Genomic DNA, 25,438 nt, shown 5'->3' on the forward strand with positions numbered 1-25,438 from the left:
AAATGCATCCCCTGGCTAAAATCAGCCACGAAATCAGCTAGTACTTGAGACTTTATAGCGGTCCTGGGTTGATAAATAACTTCATACTCACTTAGTTCTATAGCCCATTTTTCTAGTCTTCCTGAAAGTTCGTGTTTATGCAAAATATTTCGAAGTGGAAAAGCAGTAACTACAACAATGGGATGACATTGAAAATAAGGTCTTAACTTTCTAGATGCCATGATCAAAGCTAATGCTAATTTTTCTAGCTATGGGTATCGTGTCTCAGCTTCCAATAAGGACTTACTTACATAATAAATAGGAGATTGTTTACCTTGGTCCTCGCGGACTAAAACAGCACTTACAGCGACTTCAGATACGGCCAGATAAATGAGAAGTTTTTCCCCCACCTTTGGTTTTGCCAACAACGGTGGTTTTGACAAATAAGCTTTCAAATTTCTAAGGGCTTGTTGACAATCTTCATTCCATTCAAAATGATCTTGCTTTTTAAGTGCAGAGAAAAACTTAAAACATCTTTCTGAGGATTTGGAAATAAATCTTCCCAAAGCTGCAATTCTTCCCGTTAATCTTTGTACTTCCTTTTTATTAGTAAGGATATCCGGGATTTCTTCTATTGCTTTGATCTGAGAAGGATTCACTTCAATACCACGATTAGAAACAAGAAAACCCAAAAACTTTCCTGATGCAACTCCAAATGCACATTTTTCTGGGTTGAGTTTCATATTAAATTTTCGCAAAATTTCAAAAGTAACAGATAGATGAGAAATATGATCATGAGATTGCTGGGTTTTGACGAGCATATCGTCTATATATACCTCCATTGTTTTCCCTAAATGTTCTTGGAACATTTTGGTGACCAACCTTTGATAGGTTGCCCCAGCATTTTTGAGGCCAAAGGGCATTACTTTATAACAGTAAGTCCCCCTGTCTGTGATGAAAGAAGTTTTTTCTTCATCACCAGGATCCATTTTAATTTGATTATATCCCGAGTATGCATCTAAAAAACTTAAAAGTTCATGACCTACGGTTGCATCAATTAGTTGGTCTATATGCGGTAAGGGAAAGGAATCTTTTGGACAGGCTTTATTTAAATCGGTATAATCTACACAAACACGCCACTTACCATTTTTCTTGGGTACAACCACCGTGTTAGCTAACCAAGTAGGATATTTTACCTTACGGATTGATTCGATTTTTAAATTTTTTGGACTTCATCCTGAATCACCTGGTTCTTGAAAGCACCTTGTTTCCATTTCTTTTGCTTTATTGGTGTGAAAGAAGGGTCCTCATTGAGTTTGTGAGTCATCACATTTGGTGGTATCCCTGTCATATCAGCGTGGGACCAAGCAAAGCAGTCTAAGTTAGCATTTAAAAATTCGATTATCATACCTCGCATGTTCGCGCTTAAATTGGCCCCGACATAAACCTTCTGTTCAGGCCATTGATCAAATAACATCACTGCCTCAAGCTCTTCAATTGTCGTTTTGATGCTTTCATTTTCTTCAGGTTCTTGAATTGTGTCAGGTCTTGAGTCCAAATCCGTCTTTTCCTGTTCAGTTGAAGTTTGATCTTTTTTACCTTCAACTGTTTCCTGTAATTGCTACTTTTCTTTATTTGCGGCGCTCGTACTTGTTACAGCGTTGACACTTTTAGCCATCTGCTGATCCCCACGAATTTGGCAAATTCCCCATGGTGATGGGAATTTAATAACCTGATGTAGAGTTGATGGGACAACATCCATATCGTGTATCCATGGTCTACCCATGATCATATTGTAGGCCATTTCCATATCAACTACCTGAAATTTAGTATCCTTCACAACACCCATAGCAAAAGTTGTTAGAAATACCTCACCTTTCGTTACTACACTTGAATTGTCGAAGCCTGACAAGGCGTGCGCCTTGGGTATCATTTTGTCTTCAGCTTGCATTTCTCGTAATACCCTTAGTAATATAATATTTACAGAACTCCCTGGATCAATCAAAACTCGTTTTACATTAGTATCATGTACAAGTAAAGATATTACCAGTGCGTCATTATGTGGAGTTGTCACTCCTTCGGTATCTGCGTCATCGAACGAAATACTTTCATTTTCAAGGACCTGCCGCACCCGTTTCCCGTGTGTAATCGTTACCTTAGAAACCTTGTTGGAGGCTGTGTAGGTTACGCCGTGAATATCTTCTCCCCCGCTTATGACATTCACTGTCCTCTTGGGTGAAGGAGGTTGTGGTGGCTCTTGTCTGTTTTTCATATAAGTTTGTTTTCCTTTCTCACTAAATAACTCAGTGAGGTACCCTTGCTTCAATAAATGATCCACTTCACTCTGCAGGAATCTACATTCTGAAGTTTTGTGCCCGTGATCGTTGTGAAATTCGCACCAATGATCCAGATTGTGTCTACTTGGATTTGACCGCATCTCTTTGGCCACCGTACCTTATCTCCCATGCTTCTTAAAACAGCTACGAGCTCGGAGGTATAGACATTAAAATTATATCCACCGAATCGTGCCTTTAAACTCCTGTCATCATCTCGTGACTCTTGTCTGTTCCGATCATTCCTGAACTTTGAAGAAGAGCCAGAATCCTGGTTCCTCGATTTTTGATCATATTGCTGGCTATCTTGTTTCGACCGTGGGTCCTTTCCTGCAGGTCCCATATATGGATCGTACCTGTTTTTACCTGATCTTTTTTCGGTTTCTGACCTTCGGGTACCACCCCTTTCTTCATGATGAAGCTTAGGTACGGTATCTTCTTCGATTAGCAGCTTCGTGCTATACCTGTTGTAAACATCATTCCATGTGGTTGCAGGAAATTCTCAAAGATTTTCTTTGAGTCGTTTCGTGGCTTCAGAACTTTTGTCATTTAAATTACTTGCAAAAGCTATAGCAGCCCAATTGTCAGGCACACGAGGTAGAGTCATTCTTTCACGCTGGAATCTATCAACAAAGTTTCTAAGCAACTCTGAATCCCCTTGTTTGATTTTGAAAATATCTTCCATTCTTTTCTCAACCTTTTGTGCTCCCGAATGTGCTTTAATAAAAGAATCTGCAAGCTCAGCATAAGAATTAATAGAATTTTCAGATAAAAGAGAATACCAGGTTAATGCACCCTTGGTGAGTGTTTCTCCAAATTTCTTGACCAATACTGATTCAATTTCTTGTTTGGTCAAGTCGTTGCCTTTTACGCCGGTTGTAAATGCAGTCACGTGGTCACGTGGGTCTGTAGTACCATCATATTTCGGGATGTCAGGCATTTTGAACTTTTTCGGAATTGGAAGGGGAGCAGCACTAGGCTTCCATGGTTGTTGTGAGTATTTGTCCATGTCTACTCCTTTTATTACAGGCGGAACTCCAGGGATTTGTTCAATACGCTCATTTTGTTCCTTAAGCTGTTTCTGCAAGGTTAGTACTAAATTTTGCAAATATGAATTATTTAAATTACCTGGTCCCCCTTCTTGTGGTTCACTGGGGGTTGCTCCGTTTCCAGAATTATCAAGACCAGAACGGGGATTCTCCAATATATTATTATTAGGAGTTGGTGTGGGTGGCGCAGCAGGCAATCGACTAACAAGTGCCTGAAGAGCTTTGCCGACCTGTGCATCAATTAGCTTTTGCAAAGCTTCAGTTGTAACTCCTTCAAAATGTTCAGATTGCTCTTGTTGATCAGCACGTGATTCAGTAACAGGAGTGCCTTCACGAGATTGACGTGGTGAATTTAGAGGAGAGGGAACCACGTCATCTTGATTTTGATGTATTTGATTCTCATGGTTTCCCAATGTGTTATTACTATTGTTGTCGGCGTTGTTGTTTGACATGGTGACGACAATAGATAAGATATAGCTTAAAAGGAAAGATTATCAGATTCCCGGTAACGGAACCAATTTGTTTAACCAAAAATCTGAGTATTTGGTCAAAGCTAAAAAGAAATTCGGGTTACTGATAATCAGGAAACAAAAATAAAATACTTTTGAGAATGATGGTAAAAAAGCAAATAGATGTGTATTTCAATAAATTCTCAATAGTATTCCGTGTCCTTACAAATGATGATACTTCTTCCTTTTATAGATAATTCTAGGTAAAGGAATGAAGCCTCAGCTTTAATGATATAATCATGCGTAATAAATGACATTAAATAAGCCGTTATATAATCATTCCTATTAAATACCAATTTTGTAACGTATCAAGTATTTAATAATGAATTTGGACTCCTTTCTGTCATCAGATCTTTGTCTTCAATGCCTTCTAATCCGTTGGCTGTAAATAATTTAAATTGGTACGAGACTCGTATCTATACGTCGTCTGGTGCCTATTTAAATTCTTCTTCCCGTGGCTGTCTCCATCCGTGCCTCTTAGTCAATTGCTGCGCTTTGACCATTTAACTAATCCACGTGTCATGCCACATCATCTTTAATATAAACTCAGTTTTTTCCCAATACACACGGTTTTTTCCAAAAGGCCACTCTATTAAGAGATCCCTACACCTTATATGTAGGTTCCCAATCTTTTCAGCCACCCATGTGGGACTTTGTTCGCACACCCAACATGCAGGTGTAGTTATCAACTGTGAGCTCCATATAGTAACCAACATAGTCCAAACCGCTGCTCAAACATTAATGTGCATGCCTAAGTCACTCATAACATTTTACAGAGCTGCTAAACAACCAGATACATACTCAAACAAGTGAACGGATTGTCATTCGTCAGTGAATTGCTTCTAGGATCTTGCAGGCAAGAGCTAATCTGCTAATGTAATATAATTACAATCTTTAAGTATGATAGGGTTCTACCTTTCTGAGGAAGTATAAAAGTCCCTGAAGGAAAATATTTTATTATAAATCTCTGATGGATCTGTACAATTCTTTATTTCCTCCACACATAAAATAAGCTATCAATATTCTTATTTATAATAGTATGAAACTTATTTCAACTAGAAACAGGAAAGCCTATTCCTATATTTATTCTAACTGCAAATTCTATTTAGACATGAATTAAATAAACCAAATCTTAAATAATTAAGGTTTCCTACTACAACTTTGAATTAGTTTTCCAATAGTCCCAGGTCTAAATACTATTACAACTATGGCATAAAGTGGTACAGATATATCGAAGCTCCCTCGCTGATTATTGGCTGATAAGCATTTAGGCTCACTGTGAAAGAGATGACTTTCATGGACTAGTTCCTAAAATTTAAGAGTTATCGTCTTGGCTAACACAGAAGGACTCAACATTTTACAATTCCTAGATTACTTATGCCAAGCTGATAAGCCATTGTACTAGTATGTGGCTGCTTTAACAGCCTGGACAAACTTCAAAAAGTGTTTGTTTGTTTGTTTGTTTGTTACTTTTTCAGTTCTTCAGCACTTGATCTATAATTAAGCTTCCCTTTGCCCACTTGTACTAACAACATGCCTTAGTTAAACATTCAAATAAAATTCAGGCTGAACTCAAGCACCAAATGTTAGATGGTAAAGCAAATGGTGTAATAGACATGTCAGATTTCTATGTTGTAGGCTTGTAGCTCCATTGCAGAGCATAAACATGTCTGAATTGAGATACATTTGGCCAGTCTGAGTGTCACCCTTTTTACATTTCTCCTCCAGTTTTGTGCAAATCTCCAGTCGAGAAGTGCTACAGTTGAATGCAACTTTCTGTGCCTTCAGTAAACAATTTAATGTTGGACAGTAATAGATGTGACTATGCAAATACTGGAGATTTTGCAGCTCATCTGGTGAACTGAACAAACTTTGGCAATACAAGACTGTTAAGAAGTTGGGGGCTGCGACCAAGGGGCGGATTTAGGGGGTGGAAGGATTCACTTGAACCTCCTTCGCCGGAAAGTTACATTGTATATATTAGGCAAAATCCATTTTGTATCTCTATAAATTATATTTTGAATCCCTTTGGCACAACCCAAGAACCTAGCTCAATGGTCAGGGGTTCAACGGCTTCAAACACATAAATAGTTCCCAATGACCATAGTCAGTGACTTGCGTCAATTCTTTTGATAACAATCTTAAGCACACAGTGCTTGAGGCAAATTCAAACCCTCACTGCACAAAAAGTTCTCTGTATGGAACACTAAAGGGAAATTTTTCCCTTATCATTCCTTACTAACAAAATAACGCAAATAAGAGTATCACTTCCTTTTCTTACGAAACGTTCCAGTTCCTATCTGATATGAAATAAAGGAGAAACAGATGGATATGAAGCTTTTGTTATTGACTGAAGAAATTACAGCACAAGTGAATGAAGTGTTACAAATACGACCTCCACCTCAACCTCAACCTCACCAGAAAACAAAACAACACAAAAAGAAACGAAAAAAAAGGAAGAAAAAGGACAATGACTCATGGATGTGAAACCTCCTTCTTGGCCAGTTACAAGTAAAGTCTAGCACAGAAATAATTTACATATGTTTTCTGGCTATCTTATTTTTTCTTTGATATTAGATCATATTTTCTCCAACCCCATCACTCAGGCAAATACTTCATTTAGAAATTTGGACCGGCAGCCAGGATCTCCTCAGTCAGGTTGTTATCAGTTCCGATCTTGTAGTTTGTGAATACCTCAAAATTCTTCCTAAAGAGACCTCCCAGCTTCAACAGGGTATCCTTGTGAGCCTTCTTGTCGGGCCACTGTAGCAACATATGAGATTATACATTTTAGCCAGAGGGGGATGTAGTGTACTACCTACAGGTTCAACTGAATCCATAACTTTCGCCGCGGAGTAAAAATTTGTATGTAAAAATTCATTAAAATTGCAAAAATAGTAGATATGAACCCATAACTTCAAAAATATATAATGGGTTCAATGTTAAAAACCTTAAAATTGAACCCATAGAATTTAAATCCTAGATTCGCCGAATTTTTAGCACAAAGTTATTTTGCAGAATATAGCAATTAGACGACGCTGAGGTGTATGCTATTTACTTACAGTGTTCATAGGATCAAGAATCTCGGAAGGTACACCCTCGAGTTCAGTTGGAATCTCCAGTCCAAATACCTCAGTCTTCTTGTAATTTGCATTCAAAAGGGCCCCTGAGTGGATAGCATCGATGATCTTCCTTGTGTATGCTAACTTAATACGGCGACCTGATCCATAGCTGGTCATAAAAAAAGAAATTTGTTACCTATATAATCCAATTGCATTACATATTGTGGTGACTGCTCTTAGTATTATCTTTACCTTCCACCTGACCAGCCGGTGTTCACAAGCCATCCTGTAGCTCCATGTTTCTTCATCTTCTCAGCAAGCATAGCTGCATATTTTGTTGGATGAAGCATTATAAATGCTGCACCAAAACATGCTGAAAATGTTGCTGTAGGCTCCTTAATACCATCCTCAGTTCCTGCCACCTGTGAAATATATTGTCAAGCAATAATTATTACATCTATATATCTTGATGGTGATTTGTGAGGCATGTCATATTTAAATGTATATATTACCAAAGCTGTGTAGCCACTGATAAAGTGGTACATTGTCTGTGCCAAGTTCAATTTGCTGACTGGAGGGAGCACGCCAAATGCATCACATGCAAGAAGAATGACGTTCTTCGGATGAGGACCAACACATGGTATTTTAGCATTTGGAATGTATTCAATTGGATATGCTGCCCTGGTGTTCTCTGCAATCAAACCATTCCACTATAGCGACGAAGCAACATCAACAATAGATGAAAAATCTCTATTCAAGTCAAGAAAAGTTATTACCTGTCACAGATTTGTCTGCATAATCCACTTCTCGAGTATGTTCTTCAAAAACTACATTTTCCAGCACTGCAAAGAGAACAAGCATATTAATTTGGGTTCACTTGACAGCAAATAATGTCAAGACATGGGAATCAGGAAAAATACCAGTGCCAAACTTGATGGCATTCCAGATATCAGGCTCCTTCTCCCTTGAAAGGTCTATGCATTTGGCATAGCAACCTCCTTCAATGTTTGAGACACCATGATCACTCCAGCAGTGTTCGTCATCTCCAATCAGGTATCGGTTGTGGTCAGTAGACAGTGTTGTCTTCCCAGTTCCTAATAAGATGAACAAGAAAGTGCAGAAAGAGAAACATGAGTCCAAAAAAAAAAAAATGGAAAATTTTGCGATAAGATAGGCAAGGTTAAGTAGAGGGGACGAGTCATAGCTGCTCCGACCAATCCCTTTATGCTATATACCTGATAAACCAAAGAAGAGGGCAACATCTCCTCCTTTTCCCATATTGCAGCCAGAGTGTAGAGAGAGGATTTGGCGCATAGGCATTAGATAGTGCATTAGGCTGAAAAGACCTTTCTTCATTTCCCCAGCATACTGTGTGCCAAGGATGACCATTTCCTTCCTAGCAAGATTGACGTCTATGCTAGTGGAGGAAGTCATATAGTGGGTGTAACGGTTACATGGGAATTGGCCAGCATTGTATATTGTGAAGTCCGGAGTACCAAATTCCTCCAGCTCTTCAGCAGTGGGTCGGATACACCTGTCACCGACCCCGTTATTCCATTGCACTCACTAACATGTTTTAATTTACATCTTTTGTATTCCTTTTATTAACTACGGCTAGCTCTTTACTGGTTGTAAAATCTAAATACAGTAAAATTGTAGAAGTAGAGGATACTTATCTGATGAGCTGTAACACATAAGAATGTAAAAACAGAGTTATGAAAAAGGATCATGATCAGTTTCTTACATGTTGTGCATGAACAAGGAGTGATAGGCTCTGGCAGATACAATTCTAACTTTGATACGATTGTTTGGATCCCAGTTGAGGAACTGATCATTCACGTACACCTGAAATGAGACCCGAGTTGTTCAATATTTAGTCAGAAAACATTGTATTTTCATCATTTTAAAATGATTGAAGCTTCTTATTCTTGTTTGTATTTTACTGGTAAGTTTTCTAAGACTTAAACTTCTGAAATCAACAAAAGAACTATGATCTCGATCTTCAGATACCTTAAAAAGTTATTTGAATACAATTGTATGTAGCAGATATGAATGGGCAGATATTTCCTCCATATTGGGACCCAAAAATCAAGAAAATATGTGTACATATTCATTTAAGGGCGGAAAGATATTTCAATTATTGAGTATACCCCATTCCTAAAAGAAGATAGGAGATTATGTTGCACCATAACCATAAGTGCCTAATGTCCTGTGGGCTGTGGCCATGCTCTATCTTTAATGGAATTAAGAACAGTTTACATCAATTGCCGTAAGAGGCAACCAGGAAATAAGGACTGACAAAGACAATGTAACATAAAATTTGTGACAGCTACTGTAGCCATTTCATATACCACGACAAAAGAAAAAGGATTGAAAATAGTTTGCTCCATACAAGTAGTAGTATTTTATTCATGAGAAATAAGGCGTTTGCTCCATACATATTAGTAGTATTTTATTTATGATAAATAAGGCATGCCTATAGATTATCGAAGAATGACTATGGACTGAGTACTATCTATCTCCTCAAGTTCTGGAATTAAATTATTAATTGACCGACTCTATTTTTAATTAGGTACTTATACTTATTCTTTTAGGCAATTAAACGCGGTGATTATGTAGATGATGATGGGATAGCACCAAGCAAGGCAGAAGCATAACTTTTATATCGTTGACATTAATAACCAAGTGGATAAGATATACTGTATAACTTAAGCGATCTGCATGTAAAAACTGATTATGAAAGCAGACTTTACTGAAATGAAAATATTGTTTAAGAAAATAAAGTAAATACCTTCTCCAATGAGCACAGGTAATCAACAGCTCTTTCTCTGTTGATTAAGAAAGTCTGCTCGTCCATTTCGATATTGGGCGAGCCCCTGTTACAAAAAAAAAAAAATCAATAAACGTTAGAAAGTGACACTACAAACTAAAAATAATAATTTTATGGAATAAAGAAATTTATAAATTAATATCATATCTAAATGGATATACGGATCTAGGATTTATATACGTGTAATTATATTTTATTTTATATATAGAGTAAAAACAGGGGACTTACTTTCCCCACCAAAGGTCTTTTTCAGTGGTTTCGTCTCTAACAACACGCTTGTCTCTAGGGGAACGGCCCGTTTTGGCTCCCGAAAGTGTAGCCAATGCACCACTGGACGTGATAAATGACCCCTTCTCATACTTGATTGCTTGCTCATACAGCTCTACCAAAAGGAAAAGTGAATTATATTCTTTAAAAAATATTGAGCGTTTAACCATACAATATCCCTTTTTTCCTTACTTCAATTTTCACTTGACAAGATTTGACCAAAGTAATAAAATCATCAGAGTAAGAAAAGATTGTACAGTATAGTACATTCAGACTTTCTAAATTAATTTGATTACGAAACTAAACTTGAAAATGGCACAAGAATTCAATTAAATTAGTGACTATAAAAATAATAGGGAGGGGTGGGTAGGAACTATTATTATTAGTCAAAGATTGAAAAAGTCAAGAGAGATGAGTCATATTGTAATAGTAGGATAGAAAATTATTTACCAGCAGGAGAGAGATTGTAGAGAATGTGCGTGAACTTGAGGGCACTGTCACTAATGTTAAGGGTAGGCGCGTGGTGGTGGTGAGTTGCATGTGACTGTGCCACCTTCGGCGTTTCCGCTTGTCTTGCCGGGTCTCCTTTCACCACCTTTGGACCAGTCTCTCGTGTCAATGATGCCAATGACGCACTATTTTTAGATTGTGAAAAAACAAAAAGTTTAGCATGTTACCAAAAAGAGAAGGAAATGTCGTCATAGTCACTAAATTTTGAATTTTTACGTTAAGATAGACAGGTAAATAGTAGGAAAGTGAATTTTTTTGGTGGAATAGTAATTTTCCACTTGTAGTGGGGATACGTTACCACTAGATCACAACTTTAATTTATTTTTTTTGGTTACTTTTGGGTTGTGATAAACACGCAAGTAATTGAAAAAAGAAAAAGTTCGAAAGAGTTTATATTATGCAGTTACTGTGAAAAATCATAAAGACTAGAAAGCCTCCTAATTTAATCTTTTATTTTTGGCAGCGACTCCAACGTTAAGACGCCACGATAAAAAATGGAGATAGCAAGCAAGTCAGACGTACCTTTCTCTTTAAATTGAGATAGTATTATGTGGGCCAATGTCATCCGCATTAAATATCACACCGATATCATAGACACTAGATTTCTTTCCTTATTTCAGCTAAACATTAATTTCGAAATGGATAAATACGACAAAGAAAGATCCTATATGAAACGCCGTCGTATCGGTAATATGGAAACTTCTATGGCAATGACTAAAACATATAGATTACCTAATGGATTGGAGCTGTTGTTTCTGGCGTTCTTCTTCAGAAACGGCAACGCCAAAGGCATGGGGGGACTTAATGGGAGTAGTGGGCGCCGATTTCTTCTTCTGAAGAGAATGCAACTCGTCCAATGTCTGCGCTTTCACCGGCGTAGCACTGTCGTCGTGGCAAACCACGTTGTCATCGTCTGTCTTCTGTGTCTGGATCTTCGGCAGCCCACTTCTCCTCTTACTGTCGAAACTAAATTCTCCATTTCCGTTTGATGCCATCTTTATCCTGCAAATATAATCACAAGAAAGAAAAACAAAAAAATACCACCAATTAACAATTTCTAGGGCATGTCCCAATTTTATCAAAGCGAATTTATCGTGTGTGATCTTATTATATGCAAGTATATTAATATTTTTTTGCCTATCTATGCATTGTTCGAGCTGAAAACAATATGTTCAGGTGAATTCTCAGCGTTCGCCTTTGCATTTCCTCCACTATATATATAACTACTACGCTAATTTTGGAAATTCACGTTCATAAATCATGGATGTTTATGGCGGAATTAAGATGTTTGATAATATGCTGAAAGGAAAACAGAGATGAAAAGGAGAGCTAATTACCAGAATCAGAGAGGAAGATGGTGATGAGAATGAAGACTTGAGAAAAGCTGAAACTTTAAGCAAAAGGGTTGAAACGAAATGGCTCAACCATACACTGTATTTGAAGTGAACAAAGATGAAAAGCAACAAATGGAAAGATGTGTTCTTTTTGGGCAACTGAGCTGCTGAATTTATAGTGCCTTGTCACACGGTTCAACCTTTGGTTCAGCTAACCATGGTTAATGGATAACCCAAAGAGTTCTCAAGATAAGATTTTTCAAACTTAAAAAAGAAAATGTTTTAAATGGCTGGAAAAAGACAACATGCACAAGTAAGGCCGTTAATTAATTTCGGAACATGTACATGAAAGATGAATTACTTGCTAATGGAAAATTTCAAAAAAGGAACAAACACCGGAAATAGAGATAATGGATCTTAACCTTCTATTCTTACGGGACTAACAGAGTAAATTTTTTGTAATAATTTATACGAGTGTTTATATGAGACCATATTAACTTAGCAGTATTAAGTGATTTAATGAGATGAAATATGTAGTACTATAATTAACCATAATTTAGTGAAAAGGTGTATGCAGAATCATTGAAACACATGTTTATGTATCTGTTGGTTTAATATAAATACCTATGTGACTAAGTGTTTACCATAAATATTTAATCTATAAAAGATTAAGATCCACTTTTTTATTTTCATTAGATGTTTGAACTAATATTAGTAAAGAACCAGTCAACTGGCTGAAAAAATGATAGATCTTGACAATTCAATTTTAATCATATATCATATCTAATTGTTTCTTACGTGGATAACTATAATATAGGTACTTTTTCTAAATTTCTATGAATTAATTAGATCCATGAATAATGGAGAGGAGATAGAAGAGGACAAGTTCAGTTAATTAAAACATTAGGGCCGGTCATAAATTTTTTTACTTTTTTTTAAAAAAAATTACTTTTTTTCGAAATCATTATTTAGCCATAAAATTTTCAATTTTCACTTGAAAATGAATTTTAGATTTTTTTTAAAAATTTGAAAAACTCCAAAAGTTGTTTTTCAAAATTTTCAATTCAGATGAATCACAAAAATTAAAAAACAATCAAAATTTGTATTCATGTCTAAACACGACTCTAATTTTCAAATACCATAAAAAGATTTTACTTTTTTACAATTCTTATGTCCAAACGCGCACTTAGATGCTGCGCTGCAACAACAAATCCTATAACTTTGAACTTCAGTAACAAAATTAGCAGGCTTAATAGTTACTTTTTCATTTTCTTTTTTATCAAATGAAAAGGAAAAATAAAATAAAAGGATAGAGGAGAAAAGGTCAGTTGGGGAATTTAATAGAAGTGAGAAATAAGGGTATACGTAAGTGTTCGGTGCCAAACGAAGAAATGTGGGATGCTGGATACACGTCAGAGGCGTAATCACAAAGCCAAATTTGACATTCTGCATTTGTTCTCTTCTTTACTTTATTCTATTCTATATCTGTTACTACTGCATTAGCAGCTATACATCGTCAGCTCATCTCTATTTATATGATGGTTTTATCAACTTGGCCTTGCAAAAATATTAAATACCATACCATGTTAGCTCTTTGTTTTAGGATCACTGTTTATCTTTTAAAAAAGAGTGAAAAAATGGAGGTAATCAAGCCTGGGAACTTATAAATATTCAAGTCATTTAATTAACTCTTTTCAAAAAGAAAAACGATCTTTATAATGTATGTGGTTACACCTTCTATATGATAAAGCTATATCTGGGGTAAATATGACTTGGTTACGGCTGTTTAACACAACTATCCTAAAAGCAAGTGGTAAAGAAACTTCTTAATTAAGTAGATTCTCCCTCTTCTATTTATGCTTCAAATAGGGCATTGGACTTTAATGTTTACTGGGACCAAGATTTCGTTGCAAATTTGACCTTTTTATCACCGTAATTAATTACCTTTTTTCCTAGCATAATTGCATTACAAAATTTCCAAAAACACCCAAAAAATTATAACGCTTACTATAATAGTAAGTTTACAGAGCTAAGCTGAGCTACTGAAGCTCTATGTCTATTATATATCGCCTATTCTCACATCCTCAAAATTTTGAAATTGCTACTATTTCACAACAAGATCCCTATAAACTTTGATCAAACATGCATTACGAAGATGTATTCCTAAAACATATTTATTTCGTGTAGGATTTTTCTTAAGAGAAGCACAGTTAAAAACAAAGCGCGCATTGTACACTGCAAAAATGCGGGAGGAAGCCATGTGAGAAACCTTCTGATATACACATAGACAAACACAAAACTCAGAGTTAATATGCAATTAAAAGTAAATGTCTTTTCACACATATACTTATATAATTTGTATCAAATTCGCCTACGTGACCTTAATGGGAAGGAATTCTTTTTTTAAAAGGATATATATAGCGCAAGGAGAAAGAAACATTTATAGGAGAGTACGGAACCAAAATGTGGTTCTTTTGGACTCAAAGTACACAAATAGGTGGTAAAAAAAATTACATTTTTATATATAGCGCACATTATCTGGCGCTATACATTAACAATAACGGCACCGTTAATGTATAGCGCCAGATATTGTGGCACTATACTTTAAAATCTGACACGCCCAGGTATAGCGCCACAATACCTGGCGCTATACATACATTTTATATATAGCGCCAGGTATTGTGGCGCTATACATCCATTTTTTAAACCCCTTCCGTCTTCTTCGTCGATTCATCCTCCATTATTTTAATCGTCCCCTCTCTTCTTGGTCCCCCACCCCATACCCGCTTCTGCCCTCATTTTTTTTCCTCCCGACACATAAAACTTGAAGAACGTAGGTCCCACATTCAAGTAGAGCTTCGTGTTATTGTTGATTCACACTTCCGGAGTCAAAATTTCAATCTTTTTGCTTTCCGAAAATTCTAAATCGAGGTATTTCGATTTATTTTAAGTTGAAACATTTATAATAATGCATATTATTTGATTTGTATGTGTTCTATTTCGGTTTGTGTTTTTTTTCTAAACTAGCATGTTAAATTTATCCGGATTTAATATTAGTGTTTTCTAAAAAATATAAATTTGTAAAATAAATTTGTCTGTTAATATCCTGATTTATATATATGTGTTTTCATGCCGTTTTGTGTTTTATTTGCAATTAAATTTATTTTTTGTTTATGGTTAGTTTAGATTATTTTTTAGCGTAGTAAAATCTAAACCTTTTTAGTGTAGTAAAACGTAGACCCTTTTAGCGTAGTAAAATTTAGAGCCTTGTAGCGTAGTAATGTGTAGTATTTTAGCTTAGAATTTCTTTTGTTTAAGTATCTTATACTGGTTGTTGAAAATACAAACTTTGTACAATTAAGTTAAACTTTGTACAATTAAATTAATAATTGTATTAACACACATAATTAGTAATTTGTACAATTAAGTTATTAAAAAATATGAATTTAAATTATAATAAAAACACATAATTATTAATGATAGTTTGGTGTCACTGGTCCTCAAAATATCGAGCCCTGAACCCATATATATATATATATATATATATATATATATATATATATATATATATAATTTGTACAATTAAGTTATTAAAAAATATGAATTTAAATTATAATAAAAACACATAATTATTAATGATAGTTTGGTGTCACTGGTCCTCAAAATATCGAGCCCTGAACCCATATATATATATATATATATATATATATATATATATATATATATATATATATATATATATATATATATAATTTGTACAATTAAGTTATTAAAAAATATGAATTTAAATTATAATAAAAACACATAATTATTAATGATAGTTTGGTGTCACTGGTCCTCAAAATATCGAGCCCTGAACCCATATATATATATATATATATATATATATATATCCATCCATATATATATATATATAATTTGTACAATTAAGTTATTAAAAAATATGAATTTAAATTATAATAAAAATACATAATTATTAATGATAGTTTGGTGTCACTGGTCCTCAAAATATCGAGCCCTGAACTATATATATATATATATATATATATATATATATATAATTTGTACAATTAAGTTATTAAAAAATATGAATTTAAATTATAATAAAAATACATAATTATTAATGATAGTTTGGTGTCACTGATCCTTAATATATCGAGCCCTGAAGCCCTGATATATATATATATATATATATATATATATATATAATTTGTACAATTAAGTTATTAAAAAATATGAATTTAAATTATAATAAAAACACATAATTATTAATGATAGTTTGGTGTCACTGGTCCTCAAAATATCGAGCCCTGAACCCATATATATATATATATATATATATATATATATATATATAATTTGTACAATTAAGTTATTAAAAAATATGAATTTAAATTATAATAAAAACACATAATTATTAATGATAGTTTGGTGTCACTGGTCCTCAAAATATCGAGCCCTGAACCCATATATATATATATATATATATATATATATATATATATATATATATATATATATATATATTTTGTACAATTAAATTATTAAAAAAATATGAATTTAAATTATAATAAAATCACATAATTATTAATGATAGTTTGGTGTTACTGGTCCTCAACACATGCGCAAACCCATATATATATATATATATATATATATATATATATATATATATATATATATATATATATATATATATATATATAATTTGTACAATTAAGTTATTAAAAAATATGAATTTACAGTTGACGACATGGACGCGACTATACATCCCGACCCTCGGACGTTGGATCTATTAGCCCTACAACCCCAGCATAGATCCGAGTATATGTGGGATGGACAGTTGCTTACGCAGACTTTCCGGGCTAGGAGAGTGGATCTATTGTGGGAGTTTTTGAGTCCTCCCCGCGTTCTACATCCCCGCGTGGTCCATTACCTGGAGGAGATGGGATTATATAGGATTATTAGGATTGGCCGGATACAACTCGACTATGCTTTGATCACGGCCTTGATTGAGCGGTGGCGACCGGAGACGCACACTTTTCATTTGCCCATCGGCGAGGCCACCATCACACCAGGACGCTGAGATTTTATATGGCATGTCCGCTGATGGCTTGCCAGTTTTACTGCCTGCGACCATGAGATATTATTCGTGGCAAGCATATTGGGATATGCTGCACATGCTCACGGGTTTCATGCCGGAGGACGAGGCGGTAGCGTCTGAGTCCAGTCATATACAGTTGGTCCCCATTAGAGACCACCTGGTGCAGATCCACCATACTATCACCGACGAGTCAGCGGAGGTGGATGTACAGCGATATACGAGGCTGTTGTTGCTCCTTCTATTTGGGGGGTCTTGTTCCCGAACACTTCGGGGAACCTAGTGAGCCTCCATTTTCTGCATCATATTGCCCGGTTCGAGGATACATCTTTGTACAGCTGGGGTGGTGCTGTCATCTCATATCTATACAGGCATATGTGTCGGGCTTGCATCGGCACACAGAGAGACGTTGGTTGCTTTCTGCCGCTTCTACAGGTGACAACATATTCAAATAATATGTCCATTAGTTACAATTCTACCTAGTTATAGTTAATCTTATACTTTACGTCAACTTTGTATGTTAGGTTTGAGTCTGGGAGCGATTTTTGCAGTTTCATCCACCTCTACCACAACTACCGGCTAATATAGAAATTCCGCAACTCCCTCTAGCCTGTAGGTGGGTTATGTGTCGGACTCTTGCACGAGAGTATGATGCCCATCATAATCTCCCCCTCTGCAGGGATGTGTTGGATCTGCTGGAGGATGCACAGGTGAATATCTAACTAAACTTACTTGTTATAGATTAACTTAGTGTTGTCCATACTAACGGTTTGTGTTCTTATTTGATAGTTCATCTGGACGTCATACAATGATGAGGTGATAGGTACCCTGCCAGCGTATTGCACGTTCGGCCGACATATTTGGAGGGCTTCTGTCCCGCTCATATGCCTTGATATTGTCGAGCACCATGCCTCCGAACGGGTATTTCGTCAGTTTGGCCTGCCGCAACCTATACCGACTCCGCTTGCATGGCATGCTTTACATTATGAGAGGGATGATCGGTCCAGGGCGGACGACACATTTATGACATGGCTTAACAAACAGTTGGGTACTTGGGACAGGTGAGGGGACTTGACCCCACCTCCGTAGCACTTTCATATTCAACGTTTTATGGCATGGTACCGCACTGTTTCCTGACTTTTTATCGGGAACCCAGTTCATCAGGCACACGGTCAGTACGTCCCATACGCCGGGAGACACGAGGCCCTGGTATGTTTTCTGTTATTATTAGTTATATACTTGTAATTTAGTGCCAAATATGTATTTTATATTTTTTACTTTGTGCAGGCGATTGGATTGCATACCGTCTATCATATGGGGCAACAGATGCAGAGTTATGTCCACGATCCTGTGGCCATGCAGGAGTATAGTCGTCGATTCATGGATGTGGCTGCCCAGACACTGCAGCGAGCCCGATCGGATCAGCGTTTGGCACACGAGGCTGATTATATGGACCCAGCGCAGTACCATCGAAGTCGTGGTATCCCACGAGCTGGTGGTGGCCGATGAGCTGGTGGTGCCGGACGACGTGGTCGTGGTCCCCAGCAAGGGGGCGTTGGGGCTCCTGCTGATGATGTTGCTGCTGATATGGCAGGTGGCATGCATGAGACGGACATGCCGTCTTACAGCCTTGGAATTTATCGCACTCCAGTGCCATCGCAGGTGACCCCATCGGGTCAATTATTGATCACGGGCTCGGATATTCAAGGAGTGGATTGGGGTAGATACTTCCCAGGCCCGTCTACCACTGTTGAGGATCGACCGACCCGAGATTTTTATAGTGGGCGCCGACTGAGTTATGGCTCCACATCACATGCGCAGGTATGAGTTTATTAGTATTGAATTTGAATTTGTTTTAACTGTAACTTATTTATTTTCTTTAACTTTATTAATTTCCTTTTTAAGGCTTCATGCGATGCAGCGACAGATGACTACATTCAGGATCTAGAGACGATGATGGTAAGACAATATAAATTGTTGTGAATTGTTATGTAGTTTTCTATACTAAGTTTCATATTATTATGTAGCCTTCTACTGGAGATGACAGCACCACTGATACATGTCATCCTGCGCCGCATCCGGCTATAAGGAGACGACTTGATGATGATGATCCTGATAGCGTACCCGGGCGGGAGGGGATGCGCCTCAGGCCAGCGGCTGCATTGAGACACACTGGATGCGGGACACATTGACATGGTGTAAATAATATTTTTGTATACATTAACAACAATATTTAATCGAATATGCGCATTACTTTTTTTAGTTCTCCATTCGTTTGATAGTTTCATAAGATAAAATTTAGTACAACACAAGCACTTAAACTTAACTTTCACTTCAATTAAAATAAAATTTAGTACAACACAAGCACTTAAACTTAACTTCTACTTCAATTAAAATAAAATTTAGTACAACAAACAAGGAAAACATTACTACAACACAAACACAATCACAAACACAAACATAGCAGACCAACATAATAAAAATATATGAAATATGAAAAATACACTAAACACATATATTCCAATGTTTAGCCCCGGTTACTATTTATTCTCCGCTCCAACCACTTAAATCGTTCTTCCAGTTGTTATTTTTCTTCTTCTACCTCTTTCAGTTTCGTCACCTCCGCAAGTTCCAGTTTATATATTTTTTATGTTCCTTTTGTGCTTCACAATTCCATTGTGTTTTCCATTTTTCTTCTCCCACCTCCTTCAGGTTCGCCCTCAAGTCTGCAATAATTCTATTGCTTTCTTTTTCATGTTCCCGTTGTCTTAAACACATATTATGAAGAAACTGCTGTTGTTCTCTGTAACATTCCTGATAACATGGTTCATCAACCCATTCCTGAAAATCACAAATAGGCTCGCTGGGAACCTTGTAAAACTGGTTCATACAGTGCCAGTAGCGGCGTCCAACTTCACTACCGTCCCAACAATTTTGCATCAAGCATGCTTTTGAGCCATTTGTGTAATATTTGCTTTTAGTAAAAAAACCTTACTTTTAATAAAATATTTGCTTTTAGTAAATTTTGAATACACAAAATAACTACAATGAGCCCGTTATTTATAGGCGAGACAATACACACATAACGTACTATCTAATGGCGTTATACTTTGCGTGTTAAATATCATGATGTTGACAAGACAACTTTATGTCAGCTGGTTAGCTTTTTCAGTTTGACAAGACAATACACATATAACGTACTATCTAATGGCGCTATATTTTGCGTGTTAAATATCATGATGTTGACAAGACAACTTTATGTCAGTTGGTCAGCTTTTTCAGTTCGACAAGACAACACACACATAACGTACTATCTAGTGGCGCTATATTTTGCGTGTTAAATATCATGATGTTGACAAGACAACTTTATGTCAGTTGGTCAGCTTTTTCAGTTCGACAAGACAACACACACATAACGTACTATCTAATGGCGCTATACTTTGCGTGTTAAATATCATGATGTTGACAAGACAACTTTATGTCAGCTGGTCAGCTTTTTCAGTTCAACAAGACAACACACACATAATAAATATACAGATAATTTTATTAAATTATTATTTAAATAGGTAAAATGGGAAAGTACAAATCATAGTTAACAAGCATAATTTTATTTTATAAATCTTGCAACATAGACATAATAACTAATTATTACAACATCAACTCATGGGTAGTTAGGTACACTAGAAGAGCACCCACTACGAGCTTGATTAGTTTTGCCACCCAAACCAGCTGAAGGACATTTACGACGGTCGTGTCCTGTTTGCGAGCATATACCACATTTGCGCGCATAAACGGTGTCACTAATATCAATTTGGTTCTGTATACGTGTTCTCTTCTGCACCTATCTTTTACGCAAATAGGACTTATTACACACCATTTTAAATGGTTCCGGAGGCCAATAATGCTCAGCATCCACTGGCTGCAACTGACCACTATATGTGTTTAGGTACTTTGAAACACTATATTGTTGATCAACATAGTTGGTCTCCGCATAGCCAACACGTTGAAAATACTTGATGGCATGTGAGCAAGGCATGTGGTAGATGGACCATTTCCCACAGGAGCATAACCTTGTTGATTCATTTAGGGTATGTACATTATTACCCCGATTATTATGGATAGCGGTGCGAACTTCAAAAATACCTTTTTCATTATCATACTGCAAAAATGAATGCCAATGTGCTCGCCGTCTGTATTTCTCAAATCTATGCATCGGCACTGGCATAAATTCAACACACCTCTCCATCAATTCTGTTGCAGCTACAGACCGTTCAACAAACCTCTCCGCCATCTGCTTGAATGACATCCGCACCATGGCTGTCACGGGCAATCCTCTTGTCGACTTCAATAACCCGTTGAAGGACTCTGACACATTTGTAGTTAGAATTCCCCATAGTCTGCCACCATCCGCATGCAACGTACACTTTTCAGGGTCATGTCGCATTAACCAACGATATGATGCCTCGCCTTCTTGCCTGATAGAATCCATATGCCTCCGGAATTTATGCTGTTGGTAGTCTGTTGCTGCCATCCACATCAAATCATGTAGATACTTGTTGGGATGTGCCTTCTGGAAATTGGCCTTAAAGTGCCTCACACAGTAACGGTGGTATGCATAAGGTTCTTGCCATGCAGGCAAGTTCTCCACAGAACTTAATATACCACCGTGTCGATAAGATATTAGACAAATACCTGAACGCTGTTTTGACAACATGCTCTTTCAGGTGGTTCAGAAACAGCGTCCACGTCTCCGTGCTTTCATTGGCAGAAACAGCAAAAGCTAGAGGAAATATCTATCCATTAGCATCCACTACCACGACTATCAATAGCTTGATATCGTACTTTCCATAGACATGAGTTTCGTCTATGGGTATTACGGGCCGGCAATGCGAAAAACCATCAATTGCTGGCTTAAACGCCCAGAACACGTAATTGAATATGTATTCTAGTGTTCCTGAACTCTGCTCAAGCTTCCATTCAACAACTGTCTCGGGGTTAAAGTGCTGCAGTGCGGCCATGTACTTTGGCAGAGATGCAAATGACTAATCCCAATTACCGTACACAATTTCAAACGCTCATTTGCGCCCGAGAAATGCCTTTCTTTTCGTAATGGTATGGCCATATTCCTGGTGGACTGATGTAATGCACTCTTTGATTGTATACCTTATGGACACTTCAAGGTGCGGAATAAGTACAAGAGAAATCAAGTCAATATCCAAGTTGAAGTGATTCCTGTTGAATGTGTTCATTTCGCATGTGTGGGTGGGAATGTATTTACCCACTTTCCACATACTTGTATTCTTCTTGGTCGCACGCAACATCCAATTACATGGCCAAAACCACATGCGGCAAACAACCTTGTATACCATCAGAATTGACTCCCATACCTGCATCTTACGACACTTTTTTACATTGTTCATTTTACAAGCCCTGCTTAAGCGCGCTTTATCGGGAAAAAGCATCCCCTTTGCAAGCACCGTTGGTCTAGACTCATCCCATATTGCTGTTCGGATTTCATCAAAATCCCTTGTGAGAGCTTCCACGTCCGGCACGGTTGGCAAGTTATCAATGTAAGGAATCTTACTTGAATGAAACGGCACTTCGGACTCGTACACTCTTCGTCTAGGGGGTCTCTCTTCAAATCAGGTCCTTCCTCCTCATCCTGCTCATCACCATACTCACGAAAAAAGGTGTCTCGTCTCCGGATTCATCGGCATTGTTATCGTAATCACTGTTCTATTCCTCACTCTGTGCATCTGCCGGATCCCGATGTAATACGTCATTTTCGGTCAATTGAGTGAGTACGGGTGGTTCAACTTGCTCGTTTTCACTGCACAACCAACAAAAATATAAGCTACTGAATTAATAAATGCTTTCCATATGGCTATATCACTTCACTTACAAGTTGTAATGTGATGAAATTCCATGATGGACGTTTTCAATTAGGTGATGACTACCGGATGGGCCACTTGTAAAATTCATATCCGGCCGGTACCCCCTATTAAATATATGAGCGTTAATACAAATTCAATACGCCAAAAATATACATACACAAATGAAAATTGAAGTTTACCACTCGTCTTGTGAATTATGGAAAGTAGGGTATAAATTATTTTCTCGTTGCTCATTCGCCGATGGTGATAAGTTTAAATCAAGGAAAACTCTTTCATCCGGAACCTGTCTAGCAAAAACTGCTCCAGAATAACCACCCAATGACTGAGGGTTATTTCTACTACGCACAACCTCGTTTTTTGGAACGGTTTCAACCCTCACGTACATCTCCAACATTGTGATTACAAGAAAATTCGTCCGGAGTCCTCAGAAAATCACTCAAAGTTTCATCATCGTCGATGTTAAACTCCGAGTAAAAAGCAACCCCTTGCGGAGTGACGAAATATGGATATCTTCTAGTTACTTTAAGTATCACTGAACGTTTCCTTACACTCATTGTTTTGCATAACAACGATATCAATTTATCGTACTCTATTGTAAGTGGAAATTTAACATGACACTGAGCAGGTAAACTGTAGCCCACAAAGTTATTCTCCATCACAACCTCACCCCCCCAATATAATGAAACTCTTATTCTACGCTCTTCAGACATAATGAAAAAATGTTGGAGAATTTAACAACAATAAACGTTTCAACAAGAGTTAAAGTTTTTTTGAATGAATTTCTATACAATCCTAACCTCTTTATATAGGAAATGGCTAGCCGGGATTTTTTTTTATATATATATAGCGCCCAAAAAGTTGGCACTATATGCTTTTGAATTATTGAAGTCAGGAATTGTTGGTGGGGCCAGGAAAAAGGAGTATAGCGCCACAATACCTGGTGCTATATATAAAATGTATGTATAGCACCAGGTATTGTGGCGCTATACCTGGGCGTGTCAGATTTTACAGTATAGTGCCACAATACCTGGCGCTATACATTAACGGTGCCGTTACTGTTAATGTATAGCGCCAGGTATTGTGGCGCTATATATAAAAATGTAACTTTTTTTCCCACCTATTTATGTATTTTGAGTCCAAAAGAACCACAATTGGGTTCCGGACTCTTTATAGGAAGGATGTAGGGGCTTCAGGTCTGGACGCTCGCGGTCCGACCGTGGTATTTTCCCAATGCACTACCTCAGTCCGCGTCTAGGTCCGCGGTCGCGATTTCGATCGCATTTTTCACCCTGTTCCGTCTTGAATTTGGAAAAACATAAAAATGAAAGTTGTATCCCGTTGAGTTATCTTTCCAACCATATATTATATAGCTCAAATGGAGTTCGAAGCAAAGAGTTATGTCTATTGTACTAGACAGTGCGTAATATGCCTACTCGAGTCTTCGTTTGTTCTTAACTATCAAATTTGACCCCCGAACACGATCCCGGCTTAATTCCTCTAGCTTTTACTCAGACTTCAAAGCTCCAAATCACTAGAATTCATTCCATAACATCTATATAGATCGAAATCACTCCTACAAGGCATAAAACACACCATTAGTGCAAAACACTAGAGATTAAAGCTCAAACTCAATTAAAGTGCAGTAAATTAGAGTGTAATAAGCGACTAATATACGCAATTATAGCCTATAATCAACACCTCACACTTAAACCATTGCTTGTCCTCGAGTAATCAAACTACCATTTATATAGACACGGCCTTTTTAAACAATTTTCTTAACTCATCACACCAAGAGTATTTAAAATAGACTAAGCACAAAAGCGTAACATCTTCACCTCAAGATTTGACTCACAAGTACCACGCATTATTCACAACTCACCCACTTACTCTACCATAGAGGTCACTGACATTACCTTCCTTCATGAATCAAGTGCCCTCACACAACAAAAGAGAGTAGTTCCACACAATAAAATTTAAGAACACTTAGAAATTCAAGATAGAAAGAATTCACCCACTCTCAGAAATAATATTCATATGCCATAAAAGATGCATCATAGGCTTGCCCGTAGTGTATTACTCTACTAATCGAGCTTATTCAGTCTAGGATCAAGTAGGACTTTATTTTGTTGTAATGTACGCTGCGGGACGGGTATGATACATTTAGATATAAGAGTGATTACACCTCCCTAAGCACTTTAATACATATACTTTAATATTCAAATCTCATACTTATGTCAAACCAAACTCCGCCTTCACATCAATGTATATTACCTCATACTTCTCTAAGCATAAGCACAATTACATCAAGAGTCACCACTTATCAAGGATTTTTTTTATTTCTTTTATTTATTTATTTAAGTGGCTCTTACTTTTTCAAAACAGTGCACCTTTCTCCTTATTTCATTAGTTCCACTAAAAAGCCAAACCAACCACCCCACACTTTAACTTTTACACAGTTCATAACAATTCAAGTGCTCATAAGAGGTTAAAAGGTTCAAATAGATAGTTAACTCAAACATAAGAGGTTCTGTTGTTATTTCCATTAACCGGGTTATTTAGGGTTGTAACTC

At 36.8% G+C, this 25,438-nt stretch overlaps 1 protein-coding gene across 1 annotated transcript; it reads right to left on the reverse strand.

Annotated features, from left to right (window-relative positions):
- Positions 1 to 6,198: 6,198 nt before the first annotated feature.
- LOC107761446 (phosphoenolpyruvate carboxykinase (ATP) 1) lies at positions 6,199 to 12,022 on the reverse strand. The gene is made up of 13 exons (XM_016579669.2): positions 11,877 to 12,022; positions 11,272 to 11,541; positions 10,480 to 10,664; positions 9,991 to 10,144; positions 9,724 to 9,808; positions 8,677 to 8,777; positions 8,168 to 8,466; positions 7,853 to 8,026; positions 7,709 to 7,774; positions 7,445 to 7,623; positions 7,185 to 7,354; positions 6,933 to 7,101; positions 6,199 to 6,633 (listed from the first exon to the last, which is right to left on the reverse strand). The coding sequence occupies exons 2-13, from the start codon at positions 11,532 to 11,534 to the stop codon at positions 6,490 to 6,492; spliced, it is 1,989 nt and encodes a 662-aa protein (XP_016435155.1). The 5' UTR covers positions 11,535 to 11,541; positions 11,877 to 12,022; the 3' UTR covers positions 6,199 to 6,489.
- Positions 12,023 to 25,438: the final 13,416 nt, after the last annotated feature.

This window comes from Nicotiana tabacum, chromosome 16 (assembly GCF_000715075.1).
Source record: "Nicotiana tabacum cultivar K326 chromosome 16, ASM71507v2, whole genome shotgun sequence".
NCBI lineage: Eukaryota > Viridiplantae > Streptophyta > Magnoliopsida > Solanales > Solanaceae > Nicotiana > Nicotiana tabacum.